Here is a 23,934-nt window from a genome sequence, read left to right as displayed (position 1 = left end):
GTCTATTTGTTTTATAGTTTAAAATAATTTTGGTTTTCTATATGTTTTAATTTGCGATTTTTTTTGAGTAAAATTTAATTTTAGTGCATTATTTTGTTTTGTTTTGCATGTTTTTTTTAAAAGATAATTTTCATCTTTTTTTTACATGACGTATATAGTCCTGGTGCGGCGCTGAGTTGGCCAGTGCCATACATCAGTCAAAAAAACGACTAAAATTACAAAAAAAATAAAAATTGATAGATACATGATTCAGGATGAATTTTGACATACGACAATCCCAATTGTAAATACTAAATCTCGTCTATTCGTAAGTTCAAAATTTTGTTAAGAAGCATGCACTTGAGTAAACAATATTTAATGGTGTTAAAGCAAATAATTGGGTTAATTTGAGTGAAATTAATTTTCTTATATTAGAAAAAAAAAATTAATCTCTGCAATGCTCTTGTTAAATCCACGCATAAGAAAATTTTATGGTGTCGTCAGATAAAATTTGAAAATGATTGTTGAAACTAAATGGAAACGTAACAGTTGTTGATCATTATCTATACTATTAACATAAAAAAAATGTGTGATTTTAATTTGCCATTAAAAGAAATTAAACGTGCATATTAAACCTAAATTTAGCAGCTATTTATTATTAATGTGCCATAATCACAGCTGCCTCAACTTGTTTTAAATTTCATTATATATATAGAGCAAAAAATTGTTTATATTAAGAGCAAGCTCGCAGAAGAGAAGAGAAAAGTGGAAATTAATGGGGGAGGGAGGTGGTCATGTGAGTAATAAGATGATTGTGCTGAAAGACTACGTGAATGGTATGCCGGAGGAGTCCGATATGTTGCTGAAAACGTCGCATATCGAGCTGAGCATCCCCGCGTCCCATGTCGCGGTTTTGGTGAAGAACCTCTACTTGTCTTGCGATCCATATATGCGCTCACGCATGCGCAGAATATTAGAGGGAAGGTATGTACAGCCCTTTGAGCCTGGCTCCGTGAGTCTTTCCATTTGATTAATTCTTTATAAATTATTATATATAATGCAAGTAATTAATTTAATTAATTCCGTGGATATATATATATATAAGCTCATGATCTTTTATTGATAATATATAAAACATTAATTGGGTTAATCTGTGGATATGTTGGCTTACGATTAAAATATTAAATCAAACCGCAAATGTAAGAAATTAATTAATTGAAAGCAGGTGGTATATATATATATATATATAATTCTTCCAAGGCATGCAGTAAATTAATGTTGTTGGTTTGGTGCATGGGAGATTAATTAAAGTTGCTTTAAACTTATTTTGTATTGATATATTTTTTTTAAAATTTACATGGCCTCTGCTGCAGCCAATAACAGGATATGAAGTGTGTAAAGTTGTGGATTCTACCGATCCCAAATTCAAGAATGGTGAGCTGATATGGGGCATGACAGGGTGGGAGGAGTATAGCCTCATCAAATCTACTCAAGGACTTTTCAAGATTCACCACACTGATGTACCTCTATCTTATTATACCTGAATCCTTGGTACGGCTCGGCTCGACTCGACTCGACTCATCGATGCAGCATCGTTAATTAGGAGCTGTCCTTTTAAGATTCATCAACCTAGCTTGCTGGACATGTTTCAATACTATACATGCATATATATTAATTAGGATTCAACTGACGGTCCATTAAATTTGAAATGATTTTCTTCTTCAATATAATTCTTTCTATTTAATTCAACATATATATACTAATGTTTTACTTTAGGCATGCCTGGGATTACTGCTTACTGTAGTTTTTATGAGGTTTGCTCTCCCAAAAAGGGAGACACGGTGTTCATCTCCGCCGCAACCGGAGCCGTGGGTCAACTTGTTGGAAAATTTACCAAGTTGTTCGGGTGCTATAATGTTGTTGGAAGTGCAGGTGTTGAGTTTTGAAGAATAAAAATGGGCTGAAAAATAAGCTTGAGCAGAGAAGAACTTTTGCAGGCAGAGTATTTCATTCAAAGATGGAGGAAAAATTACACGTACAAAAGAAACTATATATTTTATCTAGTGGATAGTAAAATAAAATACTATCTATGACTTTGACTACTATTCTAAGCCACAAAAGTCAAAATATTCAGTACATTAAAATAATTAAATACTACATTTCTCCCCCTTAATGTATTGATCTACAACTCCAAGAAGCTTTCTCATTTTCAGAAACTTGTCTTTGGCAAGAGCTTTGGTTAGAATGTCTGCAAGTTGATCTTCAGACCTGCAATAAGTGAGCTGAACTTCATCATCTTCAATTGCTTCTCGAATGAAATGATACTTGATAGATATATGCCTTGTTCGACTGTGAAAAACTGGATTCTTCCCCATTGCAATTGCAGATTTGTTGTCACAAAATAGTTCGGTGGCAACTTCTTGTTTCATTCCAATATCTTCAAGAATTTTTCTCAACCAAATGATTTGAGAAGTTGCAATAGCAGCTGAAACATATTCAGCTTCGGCAGAAGATTGAGCAACCGTTTGTTGTTTTTTTGATGCCCAAGAAAACACACTTGAGCCAAGAGAAAAAACATAACCTGAAGTACTCTTCATATCATCCAAACATCCAGCCCAATCACTATCACAATATCCTTCTAACTTCAATTTGCAACCTCTCCAATATTTAACACCAAAGTTGGTTGTTCCTCTAATATATCTCAGCACCTTTTTTCCAGCTCCAAGGTGTGCTTGACTAGGATTATTCATAAATCTCGACAACAAACTTGTGGCAAACATGATATCCGATCTCGTGGCAGTTAGATACAACAACTTTCCAACCAAACTTCTAAACAAAGTAGCATCAACCTTTTTCTCACCATCTTCTTTTTTTAGTTTCTCATTCACTACCATTGGAATGGTAGTTGAATTGCAATCACACATGCCAAACTTCTTCAAAATATTTTCAGCATATTTCTTTTGGCAAATGAACACACCATCATTTTCTTGATAAATTTCCATACCCAAAAAATGATGAAGCAGCCCCATGTCACTCATTTCATATTTTCTCATCATCACATTTTTGAATTCAAAGATCATATTCTCATCATTACCACAAAACAATAAATCATCGACATATAAGGCAACAACAAGTATCAATTTACCTTGAGTTTTCACGTACAAGGTAGGCTCACTTTTGCTTTTCTTGAAACCTTGATGGTTGAAATATGAATCAATTTGGATGTACCAAGCTCTTGGAGCTTGTTTGAGTCCGTATAAAGCTTTTTTCAATCGGTATACTTCATCTTCTCTTCCTTTCACCACAAATCCTTGAGGTTGTTCCACAAAAATCTCTTCAATCAATTCTCCATTTAAAAAGGCTGATTTTATATCAAGTTGATGCAATTTTCATCCTTGTTGGGCTGCCAATGCAATAAGCATTCGAATTGTATCCAAACGAGCAACCGGTGCAAAAGTTTCTTGAAAATCAACTCCATATTATTGAGTGTAGCCTTTGGCTACAAGTCTTGCCTTGTTTCTTTGAAAAGAACCATCCTCATTGAATTTCACCTCATAAATCCACTTCACACCAACAACTTCTTTATGGTTCGGTCTTTCAACTAATTCCCATGTCTTATTCTTCTCAATGACACATATTTCTTTTTCCATTGCCTTTTTCCAAGTATCTTGTTTGATTGCTTCATCAAAATTTTCTGGTTCAATCGTGCAGAAATTACACCTTGCATAAACATCATTTAAGTTTCTCATCTTTGGTGTATTGGGACTTGATGAAGAAGAACTTGAACTTGAAGATGAGTCACTAGAGGATGGAAAATCTGTTTCTGCCTGTGGAATGAATTCATCATTTTCATCAACTTCTCTTGCTGAATTTTGTTGGTCATTAAGAGAAAATGCAGCACCTTTCTCAACCTCATTCTTATCCCAATTCCAAACTAAATTCTCATCAAATATGACATCTCTGCTGCTTATTATATTTCCATTTTTCAGATTATAGAGGCGATAACCCTTCGACATGCTGCTATAACCAACAAAAATACATTTCACACTAGTTTCATCAAGTTTTTGTCTCTTCTCTTTTGGAATCTGTGCATAACAAACTGATCCAAAAATTTTCAAGTGCTTCACCGATGGCTTTTTGCCACTCCATGCTTCAAGAGGTGTTTTGTCCATCAAAGCTTTTGTTGGACATCTATTTAACACATAAACAGCCGTGTATACCGCTTCAGCCCAAAAAGTTTTAGGCAAACCTTTAGCATGTAACATTGATTTTGCCATTTCCATCACGGTTTGATTTTTTCTTTTCGATACACCATTTTGTTGTGGGGTGTATGGGACAGTAAGCTATCTTGCAACACCTTCTTCATCACAAAACTTATTGTTACGCCTTAAACGCATATAAATCTCGAATTATGAGATTAATATTTTTAATGCATTAACAAGTCTTATTTCTCTATGTTTTGATGATTAACAAAACTAGGTTAAAATGTTACTAATATTTACATTGAGCTTATTACAGAGTTAAAATTTTCAAGATGAATTAAGACTAAATTCATACTCAAGATCAGAAACAAAATTCGAAGAAGTATACTGCTACGGGATCGAAAGCTCCGATTGGAGATCAGAACCTCCGATCATGATCAGAAGCATCTTCGGAAGCTAAGGGTAGATCGGAAGCTCCGATCATGGTTCGGAAGCTCCGATCTATTTCAGGGAGTTTTATATTGTTCGGAATGAAGAACGGAAGCTACGAAGAACAGGTTCGGAAGCTCCGATCTATGATCGGAAGGTCCGATCATTTTCTAAGGAATATTATATTGTTCGGAAGCAGATCGGAGGCAACGAAGTGATGCAGATCGGAAGCACCGAACGTGATCGGACGTTCCGATCTTGAACGGCTGCCTGATAATCTTGTCCGGAAGACTTTTGCCCGACACCACATTTATTGCGCCGATCGGAAGCTCCGAAGTGGATCGGACGTTCCGATCCAGTACACCCGCGTGTCTCAGAATTCAAATTTCGGAAGCTCCGATGCAGGGATCGAAAGTTTCGATCGATGCCAAATTTTCAGCTATAAAAGGAGGCATTCCGAGGCCATTCAACATCTTCAAGTCTCTCAATCCTCTCAAGCATTATTCAAGCCATTTGTTGAGCAATTTGTAGCCCCTTTTGAGTGTTCAAAATATATTCACATATCGAGTTGTATACGGGGTTGTAAAATCGAGGGTTGTTTGTTTGTGAGTTGGTTGCTCGGTTTTGTAAACACTTGTGTGTGAAGCCAAGTGTATTTTATGAGTGTTGAGGCTATCCTTGGAGCCCTTAAGGCCAAGAGTGTTGAGTTGTATCGGCGCGGTGATCGTGTCAAGTTGTAAGGCTATCCTTGGAGCCATCAAGGCCAAGACGTTCGAAGTGCTAGTGGATCCTTGGTTAATCGATTTAACCAAGAAGGGGAGACGTAGACGATTTATCGTCGAACTTCCATAAACATCTCTTATCCCTTTTACTGCTTTATTTACATTACGCATTTACTTACCGCACTTATTATTTGATTGCTTAAGTCTTTCGCTTGCGTACTTGCATAATCGCTTTAAATTGCTAAAGTTGCCAATAGAACCTAAATCCCCCCATTAGGTTCTAACAAGTGGTGTCAGAGCCACCTTTTTACAAAATATTTTCAAAAAAAGGCTCTATGGCAAATCTAGCGAGCGACTATGCTCAAGGGCAATCAATAAATCGTCCTCCTCTTTTCAATGGCATAAACTACGGATATTGGAAAAACCGAATGTTCCTATATATCCAATCCGTAGATTATGATCTTTGGAAAGTTACTGTGAAAGGTCCCTACATACCTACTAAATAGGTTGAGGGTGTCAAAATTCCCAAGGGAATGGACGACTTTTTCAAGGAGGACATGCGATTAATTTCTCAAAATGCTAAAACCATGAATATTCTTCATTATTCCTTAGATATGAATGAGTACAACCGGATCTCAATGTGCTCATCCGCTAAAGAGATATGGGACAATTTGGAGATATGCCATGAAGGGACTAATCAAGTCAAAGAGACGAAGATCGATCTACTCCAACTCAAATATGAAACATTCAAGATGGAATCAAACGAAGATGTAGATACTATGTTCCGAAGGCTTACTCAAATTATCAATGAGCTAGCCCAACTCGGGGAACAATATCCAACCAAACAAGTGTGGAGGAGAGCTCTACACGCCTTACCCAAGGAGTGGGATGCCAAGAGGATGGCCATCATCGAGTCAAACAAAGGCGACACTGCATCCTACGATCTTGATCAACTACATGGGACTCTAAAAACCCATGAGCTGGAATTATCAACAAGGAAGGAATTAAAGAAAGAAGATACCATGGCAAAGGGGATTGCTCTATCTAGCCAATCCAAAGAAGATGATGACGATGATGATATGGCGCTCTTCGCAAGAAAGTTCAAATGATTCATGCGAGAAAACAAATTCCAAAAGAAGCCGGATAAGGAAGTTACTTGCTACAACTGTCAACAACAAGGCCACTATGCAAATGAGTGTCCTCTTAAGAAGAAAGTTGACAAGGGAAAGAAGAAAGCACTTCTAGCCACTTGGAGCAATAGTGACGATAACGAGGAGGAAGCCAACATCTGCCTCATGGCTAAAAGTGATGACATCATCTCCGACGACGATGATGAGGTACCTTCCTATGACGAACTACTACATGCATATAAAAACATGTTTGATATGGCTAAATCTCTTAGAAAAGAAAATAGAAAGCTCAAACATGAATTAGAAACTAAGGAGCATGAAAACCTAAGATTAAAGGATGACATAGCTCACTTAGATAAATCTTTTGATAAATTCAATGTAAGTAGTAATAACTTGAATAATTTACTAAGTATGCAAAAATGTAGTTTTGATAAGGGTGGAATAGGGTATGGAAAGAAATATATAGATTTCACTAGTCTAATTGCTAAAGCAAAAATGAGATCACCCTCTCCATGTTCTTACTGTTGTAAAATAGGACATGATAGACATAAGTGTAGATCTTTAAAATATTAATATGATAAAAAGAGCTATATGAAATGGAGGCCTAAGAGTACTTAACAACTCATCAGTTGGCATTATGAGATCATGATCTAAGGGAATTCATCATAGACCGATTTAAATTGCCTTGATGCGACTGGTCTTCCTGATGAACGCTGCTCTATCCAAGAAAATAGGTTTTTAAAGAGGCATAGCCCTACCTACTACTGGGAGCACTCTTAGAAAGTGGCGATGATGTCGCTATGAGAGACTGAACTTTTGGAAATCTGTTTTGTATTTTTCTTTTCTAACACTGTGGACCCAAAAGAACTAAAGGGTACCAAAATCTCTTCTTGTAGGGAAATAGGAAAATTGTTCTTCCTAGCATATGGTATCTAGACAGTGGATGTTCTAGACATATGACGGGGAACAAGGAGCTACTTCAATCAGTCAAACCAAAGGAGAAGGGAACTGTAACCTTTGGAGACAACAACAAAGGAATCATTGAAGGAATCGGCTCAATAGGTATATCTGAATCTTGCCTGATTGATGATGTACTCCTAGTGAAAGGGCTTAAGCATAATCTACTAAGCATAAGTCAATTGTGCGATAGAGGTTATGAAGTCAAATTCACTCCCCAACACTGCACTATATCACTCACGACTGACAAATCCATAAATTTCAAAGGATATAGAAGTGAAAATGTATACAAGGTTTCTTTAAATAATTTATCTTTATCAAATATTAAAAGCCTTGTATCTTTGAATGTTGATGACAACATTCTTTGGCATAGACGACTAGGTCATGGTGGTCCTAGTACCATAGAAAAACTTTTTAAACTTGATTTAGTTGTTGGTATGCCAAAACTCAATTTAAAATTAGATTCTATTTGTGATGCATGTCAACTTGGCAAACATACAAGGGAATCTTTTAAAAGCAAAAATTTTATATCAAGTTCTATGCCCCTTGAACTTCTTCACCTAGATCTATGTGGTCCCTCGAGGAATGCTAGCCTAGGAGGGAAGCTTTATGTATTTGTCATTGTGGATGATTTCTCACGATTCACGTGGACATTATTTTTAGCCCACAAAAATGATGCCTTTGTTTATTTTAAAACTTTTGTGAAACGTGTTGAGAATGAGAAAAATCTTTCAATAAAGCAGATCCGTAGTGACCACGGAACTGAATTTCAAAATGAGAGTTTTTCAAACTTTTGTGAAGAGAAAGGCATCGGTCATAATTTTTCTTGTCCTAGGACTCCTCAACAAAATGGGGTCGTTGAGAGGAAAAATAGGACACTTGTGGAGATTGCGAGGACCATGATATGTGAGCATTCTCTACCAAAATATTTTTGGGCTGAAGCAATGAACACTGCCTGTTACATTATCAATCGCGTATCAATAAGGCCAATTCTCAAGAAAACTCCATATGAATTATGGAGAGGGAGAAAGCCTAACATTTCTTACTTTCGAGCTTTCGGTTCCAAATGCTACATACATAACAATGGTAAGGACAACCTTGGCAAATTTGATGCCAAATCCGATAAAGGTATCTGTCTCGGATATTCTACCTCAAGTAAGGCCTTTAGAGTTTTTAATAAACGCACTTTACTTGTTGAAGAATCTATTCATGTTATTTTTGATGAATCTATGTCTACTATTGTTCGCACTAACATTGATGATGTAGAATTACTCGAAGAAGAGTTGGCTTCCTCAAGCCTAAATGATATAGATGTTTCCATTGAGAAAACACCATTTCCGAAGGATTGGACGCTTCACAAAGATCACCCAATGGATCTTATCATCGGAAGTCCTTCGAAGGGAGTAGCCACTCGTTCTTCTCTTAATAATATTTGTAATCATCTTGCCTTTGTTTCGCATGTTGAACCTAAATGCATAGATGATGCTTTGTTAGATGATGCATGGATAATTGCGATGCAAGATGAGTTGAATGAGTTTAAACGCAATGATGTTTGGATTCTTGTTCCTAGGCCGCATGATAGATCTATAATTGGTACTAAATGGGTGTTTAGGAATAAACTTGACGAGCATGGCACTATCACTAGAAATAAAGCTAGGCTTGTTGCTAAAGGATATAGTCAAGAAGAAGGCATAGATTATGATAAAACTTATGCGCCTGTTGCTAGACTAGAATCTATTCGCATGCTACTTGATTTTGCTTGCTCTAGAAATTTTAAGTTATTTCAAATGGATGTCAAAAGTGCCTTTATTAATGGTGAATTGAAAGAAGAGGTTTATATTGAGCAACCTGATGGCTTTGTTGATCTTTCTTTGCCTGATCATGTGTTTAGACTAAACAAAACATTGTATGGTTTGAAACAAGCTCCTCGAGCTTGGTATGATAAACTGTCTACTTTCTTGCTTTCAAATGGTTTTTCAAGAGGAAAGATCGACATTACCTTATTTATCAAGAATGTCAAAAATGATCTTTTGATTGTGCAAATTTATGTTGATGATATAATTTTTGGTTCTACTGACGAAACTCTTTGTCAAGATTTCTCCAAGCTTATGCAGGAACACTTTGAGATGAGCATGATGGGGGAACTTAACCATTTTCTCGGATTGCAAATCAAACAGTGTAAAGATGGGTTCTTTGTGAACCAAAACAAATACATTAAGGAGATTCTAAAGAAGTTTGGGATGGAGAACACCAAATCATAATCCACACGATGAGCACAGCAATCAGACTCGACAAGGATGAAAATGGTAAAACTGTAGATCAATCTTCCTTTCGTAGTATGATTGGCTCCTTATTATATGCTACTGCTAGTAGACCGGACATTATGTTTAGTGTTTGCTTGTGTGCACGATTTCAATCATGTCCAAAGGAATTACATTTGTTCGCCTTAAAACGCATTTTCAAATATCTTTCAAATACTCCAAATCTCGGCTTGTGGTATTCGAAAAATTCTTTCTTTGATTTAAAAGCTTATTGCGATTCCGACTTTGGTGTATATAAGGTGGACCGAAAAAGCACTAGTGGAACTTGTTTCTTTTTAGGAAACTGTTTAGTTTCTTGGTTTTCCAAAAAAGCAAAACTGTGTTGCGTTATCAACGACCGAAGCCGAATATATGGCTGCCGGTAGTTGTTGTGCGCAAATTCTTTGGATGAAGTATCAATTGCTCGACTATGGCATCTCTTTTTCAAAAATCCCTATTTTTTGTGACAACACTAGCGCCATTTGTCTTACAAAGAATCCGATTCAACATTCGCGCACCAAACATATTGACATTCGTCATCATTTTATTTGTGACCACATCGAACGAAATGAAGTTGAACTTCAATATGTTGACACAACTAATCAAATTGCTGATATTTTTACAAAACCACTAGATGAAAATACTTTTATTCGTTTGCGTGGTGAACTTGGCATGATTGAGTTGTAATCACTTGTAGGCATAAATTAAATTTAATGTCATATTAAGGGGGAGCTTAATATTAAATTCGAGCAAATTAATTTTGGATAATACAAATCAATTGTATTTATTCAAAATTAAGAAGCTCACATTTTTTTTTGTGAATTATTTGCTTAAATGTTAAATAAAATAAATTTTAAAGAGTCGAAATCATGCTTTCTTCCTAAGGCAGATCGGAACCACCGATCCAGATCGGAACTTCCGATCTGTATCCCGCCACTTTTCAACTTGCGCGGTAAATTTTCCCTCCAAGATGCGGATCGGAACAACCGATCACGATCGGAACGTCCGATCCCCATCTGATCCGTCTTTTCAAATTACTTTTCGCCGCCTTATCTTTAATTACCGCCTCAGGATCGGAACGTCCGAAGCCTGTTCGGAGCTTTTCGATCGACACGTGGCCTTACCTCAGTGGACCGCACGATCGGAACGACCGATCCAGATCGGAGCTTCCGATCGTTCCAACCCCTATAAATATCAGATCGCTCAGTCCGATTGCTTGCACCTAAATTTCTTCTCTTTTCTCTATTTCATCCGATTCCAACCTATAAAAATGCCTGTCAAACGCCGTCGCGATCAAGCGAGTTCTAGTCGCCCTATTATTATCCGTGATCCTACCCAACCAGCTGTTTCTAGGCCCATTCCTGATGATTATTTGCATCGTCATATTCATCCGGGTCGTATCTTAGATACTACCTATTTGGCCCAATCCCATCTCCTACTGTTGAACTTAATCAATGCTCAACATTGGGAATCCTTTTTTCAGCAATCTGTCCCCGACCGAATCTTTCCTCCACTGATTCACGAGTTCTATGCAAACCTTGAACTCGAATTAGGGCATGGTGATATCACCATTGCCACCATCGTTCAAGGTAGGCATATCATCTTTTCTTCTGCTGATCTGTCCTCCTGGTTTGATCTTCCCAGGAATGGACCCGGTGAATACTTTTCCCAAACTTGGCCACAAAATGATCCAAACTTTGATCGTAATCTCTTTCTTACTACTATTCTCGCTCGACAAGCCACTGCTGCTGACGATCGAATCCATCTCAAGAGTCTTTGTCCTGATTTCCAAATCATTCAAAAACTCATCACCACATCCATAGTTCCCCGCAGTGGAGACCTCTCCACTTGCAAATATCTGGATTTGTATATTCTTTTTCATATCATCTCCTCTCGACCTTTTAACCCTCCGCGCCTTATTATGCAGACTATGCATCACACGGCAACGACGGCTAAAAAGGTTTCCTTTCCTTTTGCCCGGTTTATTAATCGGATTTTGAGTCGTTTTGATATTGATTTTGAGGGGATCTCTTCTCTTGAAATCCAGTCGAGTCATATCATCAACCATCAGTCTATTAACAGGATGGATTTATCTTGGAATCCTGTGTATTCTCGATGGGTTGATGATCCTAGTCGAGCTTTTTCTAGATTTTCTCCTATTTCTGATTTTCATCGAGACTTTTCCTCTCTTCCTCACTCTATCCAAACCAAAGGTTTTCCAACTGGTCCGCCCAACACTGATATTCCATCCTCTTCCAGTTTTGAGGCCTTTGCGTCTACCATTGGTGATCTTCTTTTCCAGGCTCCTGAGGTTCTTCCTACACCAATAAACCAATTTCCTAGCGACCGACTCTTCGAGACTCTTCATCGCATTGAGACGAGTATGCACACTCATTTTACCGAGTTGACTGCTAGAGTTGCCTCTCTGGAGACTCGATTTGATGACTTCGCCGCTCGCTATCCTCCTCCGCAGCATGATGATGACTCTTAGATTTTTATTTGTATTTTTTCTCTTGCGTTGTATTAAAAAAAATTATTATTGTAATGAAATTGTTGCGTATTTTTTAATTCTATGTTTCATTACTTTTTGCTTATCACAAAGGGGGAGAATTAATGGTTAAAATATTAATTGGGATAAAATTTGTTTATCTGATAAAATTTGTTTATCCGTTAAACTCTGTTGCTTATAAAAATTGTTTACGATTATCGTATATTTTATCTCCTGTTTTTAACCAAGTTTTGTGATCATCAAAAAGGAGGAGATTGTTATGCCTTAAACGCATATAAATCTCGAATTATGAGATTAATGTTTTTAATGTATTAACAAGTCTTATTTCTCTATGTTTTGATGATTAACAAAACTAGGTTAAAATGTTACTAATATTTACATTGAGCTTATTACAGAGTTAAAATTTTCAAGATGAATTAAGACTAAATTCATACTCAAGATCAGAAACAAAATTCGAAGAAGTATACTGCTACGAGATCGGAAGCTCCGATTGGAGATCGGAACCTCCGATCATGATCAGAAGCATCTTCGGAAGCTAAGGGTAGATTGGAAGCTCCGATCATGGTTCGGAAGCTCCAATCTATTTCAGGGAGTTTTATATTGTTCGGAATGAAGAACGGAAGCTACGAAGAACAGGTTCGGAAGCTCCGATCTATGATCGGAAGGTCCGATTTTTCTAAGGAATATTATATTGTTCGGAAGCAGATCGGAGGCAACGAAGTGAAGCAGATCGGAAGCACCGAACGTGATCGGACGTTCGATCTTGAACGACCGCCTGATAATCTTGTCCGGAAGACTTTTGCCCGACACCACATTTATTGCGCCAATCGGAAGCTCCGAAGTGGATCGGACATTCCGATCCAGTACACCCGCGTGTCTCAGAATTCAAATTTCGGAAGCTCCGATGCAGGGATCGGAAGTTCCGATCGATGCCAAATTTTCAGCTATAAAAGGAGGCATTCCGAGGCCATTCAACACATCCCAACATCTTCAAGTCTCTCAATCCTCTCAAGCATTATTCAAGCCATTTGTTGAGCAATTTGTAGCCCCTTTTGAGTGTTCAAAATATATTCACATATCGAGTTGTATACGGGGTTGTAAAATCGAGGGTTGTTTGTTTGTGAGTTGGTTGCTCGGTTTTGTAAACACTTGTGTGTGAAGCCAAGTGTATTTTATGAGTGTTGAGGCTATCCTTGGAGCCCTTAAGGCCAAGAGTGTTGAGTTGTATCGGCGCGGTGATCGTGTCAAGTTGTAAGGCTATCCTTGGAGCCATCAAGGCCAAGACGTTCGAAGTGCTAGTGGATCCTTGGTTAATCGACTTAACCAAGAAGGGGAGACGTAGATGATTTATCGTCGAACTTTCATAAACATCTCTTATCCCTTTTACTGCTTTATTTACATTACGCATTTACTTACTGCACTTATTATTTGATTGCTTAAGTCTTCCGCTTGCGTACTTGCATAATCGCTTTAAATTGCTAAAGTTGCCAATAGAACCTAAATCCCCCCCATTAGGTTCTAACACTTATCAAATTCATTAGAATTATACTCTTTTTCATTATCTGTCCTTAGAACTTTAATGGCATATCCACTTTGTTTTTCAATGAAATTCTTGAACTTCCGAAAAATGTTAAACACCTCATATTTGGCTCTCATGAAATATATCCAAGTCATGCGGGTAAAATCATCAATGAAAAGGATGAAATACCTGTTATTTCCATGAGAGAGTGTCGACATAGGTCCGCACACATCTGAATGCACAAGTTCTAGAGGCCTCTTTGCTCTCCATGCTCCACTTTTAGGAAAAGATTGTCTATGATGCTTTCCAAGAGCACAACCTTCACAAACATGATGAATTTCTTTAATTTTTGGAAGTCCATGTACCATATTTTTATTGTGTAACAGCTTGAGACTTTGAAAATTCAAGTGGCCAAATCTCCAATGCCATAACCAAGAATCATTCATCATTTGAGCTCTCATTGCCATAATTCCTGCATACTTGAAAATAAGTGGAAAACTTCTGTTCTTCTCCATTTGTATCTTTGCCAAAATTTGTTTAGATACATTCTTGTCAAATATGGTGCAATAATTCCCTTCAAAGTGAACTTCATATCCATTTTGTGCAAGCTGTCCAACACTCAACAAATTTGCTCCAAATTCGGCACAAGCAACACATCATGAATGTATTTATTTCCTTCCTTTGTTTCAACACAAATTGTTCCTTTTCCTTGTGCTGAAACAAGAGCACCATTTCCCATTTTCACTTCAGAATTTACATCTGAATCAATGCTCAAAAATTTCGATTTATCACCCGTCATGTGATTACTACAACCACTGTCAATATACCAAACATTATTCTTTTTCTCGGCAGCAAGATGACAAGCATAGAACATATTTTCTTCTCCTATTTCTTTCGAAAAATTGGCTTGTTGCTGATTATTTTCAGTACAATCTTTTTGTACATGACCAATCTTATGACAAGTGCGACATTTAGGCTTGTCCTTGTACCAACAATCCTTGTATTCATGGCTTGTTCTTTTACAATGTGTGCATTTCCTTTCATTTTCATTTTGGTTTCTATGATAGAAACCTCTGTCTCTTCCTCTAAAGTTTCTTCCTCTTTCTCTTTCTCTTGCTCTACCAAATCTTCCACCTCGAAATGATTGTCCTTTATTTTGTTCACCAATTGAAGATGACTCTCCACTGCTTTTAACATTCATATTTAATTTTGATTGAAATGCACTCTCAACAGATTTTTCAGATTGTCTAACCAACCTTTCTTCATAACATTTTAATGCTCCAATCAACTCATGAATGTTCATTTTTGAAATATCCTTTGTTTGCTCAATAACAGCCACTATCGGATTAAATCTCTCCGGAAGACAATTTAAAATTTTCTCAATCATTTTTTGATTTGAGATTTCTTCACCATAAGTTTTCATTTGGTTAAATAACTCCACAAACTTTGAATGAAACACATCCAAGCTTTCTTTCTCCTTCATTTTCAAATTTTCTAACTCTCTTCTAAGATTTAGAAGTTTAATGCTTCGTACCTTCTCATCTCCTCCAAATTCCTTTTGAAGAATGTCCCATGTTTCTTTTGATTTTTCAGCTATCATGATTCTTGGAAAAATCGAATCTGCTACAGCTTGTTGGATTTTTGACAAAGCAGCCGCATCTCTTTGTTTTGATTTTTTAGCTCCTTTATTTGAACTACAGTAAGTTCTTCCGATTCTTCATCATTGTAACCATCTTGAACAAGATCCCACAAATCTAAAGATATGAGCAGAGTCTTCATCTTCTTGCACCAAAACTCATAGTTTTCTCCCCCAAAAATTGGAAGAGCAACCTGCTGTAAATTGCTTGGGTTTGCCATGATTTTTGCTCAAGAAACCAGATTTTTTTAAGCTGGCTCTGATACCAAATGTTGAGTTTTGAAGAATAAAAATGGGCTGAAAAATAAGCTTTAGCAGAGAAGAACTTTTGCAGGCAGAGTATTTCATTCAAAGATGGAGGAAAAATTACACGTACAAAAGAAGCTATATATTCTATCTAGTGGATAGTAAAATAAAATACTATCTATGATTTTGACTACTATTCTAAGCCACAAAAGTCAAAATATTCAGTACATTAAAATAATTAAATACTACAGCAGGAACCAAAGATAAAGTATAATATTTTTGTTTATCTCGTATACTTAGATACTGTTTGGTGAGCTTCTAGTAAACATTTCTCCGTTTTTCCACATTGCGGAGCTAGCTCAGTGTGGACTTCACTGGGGCGCCCAACATATATATACATATATGTATTTATATTTATAAATTTTTAGTTCAAAATTTTACTTATTATTATGGCCCTAGTTTATTAAATTGGACTAAAAAAAGATAAGAATCCTTTTTTACTTTTTATATTTTTACACCCAAGTTTAGGTTCAAATTTTAAATTTTTATATGTTATTATTACCAAAATATACGGTCTATAATGTTTGTATAGTGTTTTCTTTTCACGAGTCACAAATGACATATGCTTTAATTAACACATTCCAATCCACATTATCCATATATTCTCTACAATACCCATAATTTCACCAAATTTTAGGTTTTTTTTTTTTTTCAATGTCGTCGACCATTCAATTATTTTTAAAATTTTGTTCTCTTTTGGTGACCGAGAATCAATTCATGTTTTTTTTAATGTAGAGTATACAAATTTTTTTCAAAGTTTATTTTGATTGTGGGTTTAATTTGTATGTGTTGTTTTTCGTTATTTCTATGCTTTTGTTAATATACCTCTATTAAGTACGTCTCGAAAAACATGCATCTTTGTTTTTTTGAAGGAATTGATTAAGTAATGATAAAATAAGAAGTTTATATACAATTTGTTTTTTACAATAATTTTTCTTAATTTGTGAAGATAAAAAGCAAGCTTGTACAAGAGGGAGTACTGTATATATTTTTGATTGTATTGTTTTTTGTTTTGTTGAAGGTGGATCTTTTGAAGAACAAATTTTGTTTTGACGATGCATTCAATTATAAAGAAGAACCCGATTTGAATGCAGCTTTAAAAAGGTGAAATTTTTCCCTCGTAGTCTTGTGATTGTCACTGTGTGTCGACAAATTAAAGAATCCTTCATAAAATTAATTATAAATTGAGTTATTAAAATTCATAGTAAACTCGATCTTATGCTAGTATCAAATAAGTTTTTGATAATTTACTCACTTATTCTCCTAAATTATCATAATAAACGTCGTACCTTGATTAATTTTATTTTTATTGTCATGAATTATGTGTAACCTCAAACTAAATTGACAAGATTAAAGGACATCAAATTTAATTCACACTACTATTTTATTTAAGACAGTATTGATATAAATGAATATATATTAATATATTATTTGAATTAGCTAGATTATTATTCTATTAATTAGATAATGTAAAATGAGTCATTACCATATATATTATCAATTATATAATTTTTTAATAGTAATAAAGGAAATAAGCTACTACAGCTTCAATTTTATTTTTATTAACTTAAATATTTTATCATAGTTACGTTAATCAAACTCCTACTTATAATATGCATTATTGCCATTAATTAACTTTGTATAATTATTATTTAATAGTTTTTACAAGTTCTCTATTAAAGAATATAACACGTGATCATTTCAAGAAGGAATTATTATGATTAATTCATTTATTATAATAATTAATCTCATTCATTTCTTATATATATATATTTAATCGACATTAATATCCACTTATAATGATTGTACATAGGCACCGTTTGGTTATTTAGTTTGAGTGATAGGATAAGCAATCTATAGATAATTAATTTAACGTAAATTAAAAATAAATAAGAAAAAATATTTAATACATTATTTGATTTTATGGATAGATTATAATTTATTTGATTTAATTGATGTAAAATTATTAATTAATAAATAGATAAATAATATGACGAAATAAAGGCGAAATTGATTGGGATAAGTTATACATAGTTTAATAATACATCAAACCAAACAATGCCTATATGTACTTAATTAATGTGAAATATTTATTAAGCCATGAATGTATTTTGTATTTATACGTAGTTATGCTATATGTACTTAGAATGAAGATTATACACACCGTTACATGTTACGTTTAAAATTACAAAATTATCTCACATGTACTAATAAAAAAATTCGTATATTAGGATGATTTTTTAATTTCAAACGTCATATAAGTACCGTGGCCCGTGGGTCTAAACTTCATTACACAACATTTTTCTTATACATAGGTATCTATGTATACATATAATATTTACGCTTATGCCTTAACCAATTTTTCACTTTTACTATTATATATACTTATATCATTTTAGTTTTACGTAGAATAGCGTTGAATAAAAATGAAAAGTTGTTAATTCACAATTGATTTTTTTTTTATTTTACAGTGTTTTAGATAAGTAATTAATAATTATTGTTAATAATAATATATATGCCATATATATGTTGGATGGTATTGTGATGATTAGGTACTTCCCGGATGGAATTGACATATACTTCGAAAACGTGGGAGGAGACATGCTCGACGCAGTGCTTCTTAACATGAAAACGAATGGTCGAATTGCTGTGTGTGGGATGATTTCACAATACAACCTTGAGGAGTCACAAGGTGTGAAGAACTTGCAATGCTTGGTGACGAAACGAATTCGAATGGAAGGATTTCTCGTATTCGACTACTATCACCTCTACCCCCAACTACTTGGCGATGGTTTTGCCACTCATTAAACAAGGAAGGATCGCATACATCGAAGACCTAGCCGAAGGCCTAGAAAGCGCGGCAAACGCCCTCGTAGGGCTCTTCTCCGGTCGCAACGTCGGGAAACAAGTCGTGCTCGTTGCTCGTGAGTAGGGGTTTGTTATGTTCAAACTAATGTTATATATATCGTGCGTGGTTTGATTGATTGTCTTCATTGCAATAATTCCATGAACATACATGGACACTTAATATGCATGCATATGTGCCTACTTTATCTATGCCATTTCGGTTTTGTGTGTTGCTGATTTTAGTTGAGTGCATGTACTTGTATATCTTGTGGGGTAGTTTTGATACTATCCATTCAGAGGCACGGGTTGAAGAGTGATCTAAGGGTTCATATTTTTTATATTCTCAAATGCAAAAATAAAAAATATGTGTTATTGGATTACCCATTCGGACACTGGACACCGCTTGAAGGGATAAATCGAATTTTCCATCTTGTGGGTTTATCTTGTCAAAACATTTCGGGTTTGGGTTATATCCGAACCCGAATTGTGTATGTCGGGGCAAGATCCACGGGGCATGACAAAGCCCAAAACAAAACATCTTCGAGGAAATATTAAAATTCCTGTTGTAAGGGGTACTTAATTTTAATTGGTTTCCTAATCAGTCAAATTTCAGTTTAATTAATACGAAAAATTTGCTTATTAACAAATTTAGTACTTGTTTTCGCTAATATATATGCTCAATGTTGAACAAGTCAGTTTATTACAACGAGATCAAAATTTGATTAATTAATTAATTATTGGAGGGTTCATTTCAACCTACCTTTATAGGCATTACCCCCATGATAGATATAAGGGTCCTCATTTATCAATACATGCGGGGTCCACTAAAAAATAATTAATCTCACATTTATTGGTAAATGTGCACCGTTAGATCTATGTCAAGGTAGTGCCAAAAAATGAGCTAGGCCTAGGCCCACTTAGTTGGCCATTTTTACAATTGTTTCTTCCTTATTCCTAGGGTGGGTATCGGCGGTTTGGTTCGGTTTTACTCTATTACGGTTCGATTTTTTTTTCGGTTTCGGTTTTCAAAATCTTTGGTCCGAAACCGAACCATTTTATTACGGTTCGGTCCAGTTTTTTTGTGATACGGTCCGGGTTTTTTGGTCGGTTTTATACGGTTTATGTAATGAATTAAATTTATTTTTCACCACTGCAAATATTAGTTAAGGGACAAAGAAAATTATGAATTTTTTAAAATAATTATGGATTTAAAACTAAAATGAAAACCAAAATATAAAAAGGTTAATACTAAAAAAAATTTAAGAACTAAAATGATATCTCACTTGATGCATGTAATACACAATAGAGAACTAATAACAATAAAACATAAATTATTCCATTATAATTTATAAAATGGACTTCAATTAAAACAATAAAGCGATTATTAAGTTTCATAGAAACCATATTTAATTAAAATACGCTTACATCTTGTAAGGAAAAAACATAGAAGTAATAAAAAAAAAGGCCCATTTGTAAGGCCCAATGGTCAATATCCATAAAATTTTTATTTTAATCAAAATTCTGCCGGTTCGATTTTTTCGATTTTTTCGGGGCATAAAACCGAAAACCGAACTGAAAAATCGGCTTTCATACATTTTAAAACCGAAACCGGCCGAAAAACCGAACCAAAAATCGAATTTTTCGGTTCGGCCGGTTTTTTCGGTTTTAACCAAATTATGCCCACCCCTACTTATTCCCCTCATTTATTGATTTGATTAAGTTTTTTTTATAGCAATCGAATGATTAATAATTAAAAATGACAGAAAGGAGACACTTTAGAAATTTGAAAATATTTTTTCGTTTCTCTAATTTATCCCATTTGAGATTGGTTTATTAAGTTTCTAAAGTTTTCTTCTTGTAGACTGAGTTTAAATTTTTGCCGATGTTGATGGAATTATGACATGACATTATTGGACAAATCATAATTTTCAATATCATGTTATTATGCGAGGCTATACCAACTGGTGAATCAAATCCAACCGAAACCCCAAACCTAAAAATGTTAATAACCAAAAAAGTTATTTTACCAATAAATTATTGTACGGAAACCTATTAGATTCGTGTGTACAGCTTTTTTTTACATGAGAATTCAAGATCTTATACACCTTTTACTTTTCTCTTTTCTTTTCTTTTTTTTTTTTCAATGATATCGGTACAACGAAATTTGTACAACACAAAAAATTCAATACAAAAATTTCATCTATCAAAATCTCATGATTAATTGAAGGAAAAAATTGCTTTTTTGATCCTATATGTTTGTAACTTTGCGATTTCAGTCCTTTATAATTTCAGATTTTAATTTTAGTTCGTTATCTTTATTCTTTTGGAAATTTTAGTCCTTTTTCCGATGTGGCGCTGACATGGCACAAATTCAGTGCTGATGTGGAGCTGACGTGTACAGTGTCATGTAAGCAATTTTGAATAAAAAGGACCGAAATTGCCAAAAATCAAAATACGCAGGACTAAAAGTGAAATGTGAAAACATAGATGACCAAAATCGTAAAGTGACAAACATATAGGAATAAATTTGCAATTTTCCCTAAATTAAATATAAAATATCGCGATATAATAACAAAATCTCACGATATAATTGTTGTAAATATCGTTGTACATAATATTTGTTGTACCTCTAGTATTATTCATTTTTTTAGATGATGAAGGGTGTGGATTAGAATAAAGAAATGACAATTATACATTAAAATTTTATGGTATATCGATATTTCGATATGATATCGGTATATATCGTTTTATATACAAAAAATCTTATATTTTTAAAATTATTGTTTAAAAATATTATTTAAAAAATTTATATATTCTTTCGGTATTTTGATATATACCGAAATTTTCAAACTACATACAATTATCGTATCGAAAAATTTAATATCGTTATCGTATCATATCGAAATCTTTTTTATACCAAAAATTTGATAAATTGATAATCTTTTCGTTACGATAAACTTAATATACCAAATATTCAGTATTTATTTCCACCCTGACGATGACATAATATTGGACAAGTCAGATTATTATATTGAGACCAAGCTTTGATTAATCAGGAACAAAAAGACAAATTAGGCCAACTTATTAGTTGGCCAATTTTACCGTCGTTTCTTCTTATTCCACTCATTTATTGATTGCATGATTAATTAGTTAGAAAATTAATTTTTTTTCACTAATTTGTCCAATTTTAAATTTTGATTTATTAAGTTTCTAAATTTTTGTTTTTGTACATTATATTAAATCTAATTTTTTTGGCTATTTTGATCAAATTAATTGACAAATCAACATTTCAACGAAATTTAAGCTCACCATTTTTTGTGACTAAAGTTAGATTTTTTTTTTATTTTATAAAATATAACTTTTAAATATTTTATAATATAAGTTTTTTTTAAAAAAAAACTCTGAAGGCATCTCAATGTTTTTTAATGGTTTTATAATTTATATCTTTATTTTTAAATTTTGTATATTTACGTGTGTAATACATTGACTGGCATTAAATAATTAAAATTACATTAAAACTTGAAAATATTCACACTTAAAAATCGAAATATTTTGATAGAAAAATCGAACTCGTGATCTTTTATTTAAGAGAATTTCTAAGAAACGTTTCTCAACTTTTTTTAACAAAATTTTGAAATAAATTTTTTGAAATTTTATTGAGAAAATATTGATAATCTATAATCTATAATTTATAATCTATCTATAACAATTATAAAAGTGTGAACCAAGGCCAAAGTTTTTCATTGTGTATTTTCAACTTTGTCATTGGTTTGTATACACTTGATAAATCCCGTGAGGATGATTTTGTAAAATCAATTATTATGTTAAGGCTAACATTGACAAAGTGTATGCATATTAGATAAGGATTCAGTTTTCAAAAATATTTAAATGCCAAAATACTTCGATTTTTATTTTCTTGTAAATAAAGTGAACAAATTCCATAAGTATTTTTTTTCTCTCCTGTGGTTTCTCTGTGAGCCTTTGTGAGAGCCTTGCCCTACGTTGCTGTATTTATCTCACTTGATCAGCCTGAGGGTCTGATCTAAGAGGAAGGGTATCGAGTTCATTCGATCATGGATTTGGAGGATATATCCAGACTTGTAAAGGAAATAAAGTTAACAAATATTGGAGACTAGAAAGATACGATCAAGGTTTCTGATCTAAAATATGGGGAGAAACGAGTAACCAAATTTCTTGTTGCTCGGGTCATATCACCGAAATCTGTCAATTGGGAGACCTTCCATATACGCAAATTCCACGGATTTTACAGTTGAAGAGGAAAGTGGAGATCGAGTATGTGGGAGAGAACAAGTTTGTCATGGAGTTCTCTTCAATGCAGGATAGGAGGAGGTTATGTCGGAGGGGCCTTGGAGCTTTTTCCAGGACCTGATCGTGATAATGCAGGAGACTAAAGGAATGGACGAACCTCGCTCTCTTAATTTCAATGAGGTATCATTTTGGGTCCAGTGCCACAATGTTCCCTTATCGTTCTCTAATAAGAATATCTTGGAAAATATTGGTGCACACATCGGCCTGGTAGAGGAGGTGGATCAGGGGGAGTCTGGTTCATATTTGGGAAGCCATATTCGTATTCAGGTTCGACTTGATATTCGAAAACCTTTGAATAAGTTTGTCTGTGTTGGGGTTGAAGATGAGGAAGACGTTTTCATCCTACTTACCTATGAACGGATCCCGAATCTCTGTTATAGATGTGGAGTTATTGGGCACTCCTTTAGAACCTGTGGTGAGGCTTCGGAGAAGAATGATAAACTGAAGTATGGAATCTGGATGAAATCCTAGTCATCAGGGAACAAGGGAAAAAGTCGGCTTTCTAAAACGAATGCGAACCCTAGCCATACTAATTCAGCTCTGGTGATTGATCAGGAGTTGCCGAGAGGTGGTGATCATGAAAGGGATGGACAAGCCAGACATCAAGAGAGATGGAGGATACTGGTTTGAAGGGCGGAGGACTGAATATTAATGCTGGGGATGGAAGCAGCAAATTTCCAAGTTTTGAGAATGAGAATGTAGATGCCCGGAATGTCAATACTGATATGGTGGATGTCACAGGAGAAGTAGCAGATTTTAGCATGCTAGAATGAGTAGTTCTCAAGACTAACAGAGTCCGATTAAATAAAAATGTCTAGCCCGAGCCAAGTCTGGTAAAAAGGCCATAAATTCTCCAGAGAAATCCGGGCTACTGGGAATCAAAAGGGCAGTTTCTGAGCCTGAAGGGGATGAGAGCCATGGCAATTACCGAGGGGGTAAAAGACGTGTGGTGAAGCAACAGGCTTTTCGACAATTAAATTAGCTTATTGCAGAAAAGAAACCCTCTCCTTGTTTTTGTGTGATACTCGCAAGAGAGAGATAAATTGTTCACAATGGGCGAATTTATTAA

General features: G+C 34.7%; 1 protein-coding gene and 1 pseudogene across 1 annotated transcript; both read left to right on the top strand.

Annotated features, from left to right (window-relative positions):
• The first annotated feature begins 754 nt into the window (after positions 1 to 754).
• Positions 755 to 18,621, top strand: LOC140861329 (2-alkenal reductase (NADP(+)-dependent)-like; annotated as a pseudogene).
• Positions 18,622 to 22,889: 4,268 nt separating this feature from the next.
• LOC140860470 (uncharacterized) lies at positions 22,890 to 23,336 on the top strand. The gene has a single exon (XM_073263479.1). The coding sequence runs from the start codon at positions 22,890 to 22,892 to the stop codon at positions 23,334 to 23,336; it is 447 nt and encodes a 148-aa protein (XP_073119580.1).
• The last annotated feature ends 598 nt before the right edge of the window (positions 23,337 to 23,934 follow it).

This window comes from Henckelia pumila, chromosome 4 (genome assembly GCF_033568475.1).
Source record: "Henckelia pumila isolate YLH828 chromosome 4, ASM3356847v2, whole genome shotgun sequence".
NCBI lineage: Eukaryota > Viridiplantae > Streptophyta > Magnoliopsida > Lamiales > Gesneriaceae > Henckelia > Henckelia pumila.
The sequence above is the reverse complement of the archived record's forward strand: the minus strand, read 5'-3'. Positions and strand labels throughout refer to the sequence as shown.

Excerpts from the sequence above, each read along its gene's own strand:
- LOC140860470 (XM_073263479.1), top strand. The coding sequence starts at position 22,890 with ATGTCGGAGGGGCCTTGGAGCTTTTTCCAGGACCTGATCGTGATAATG.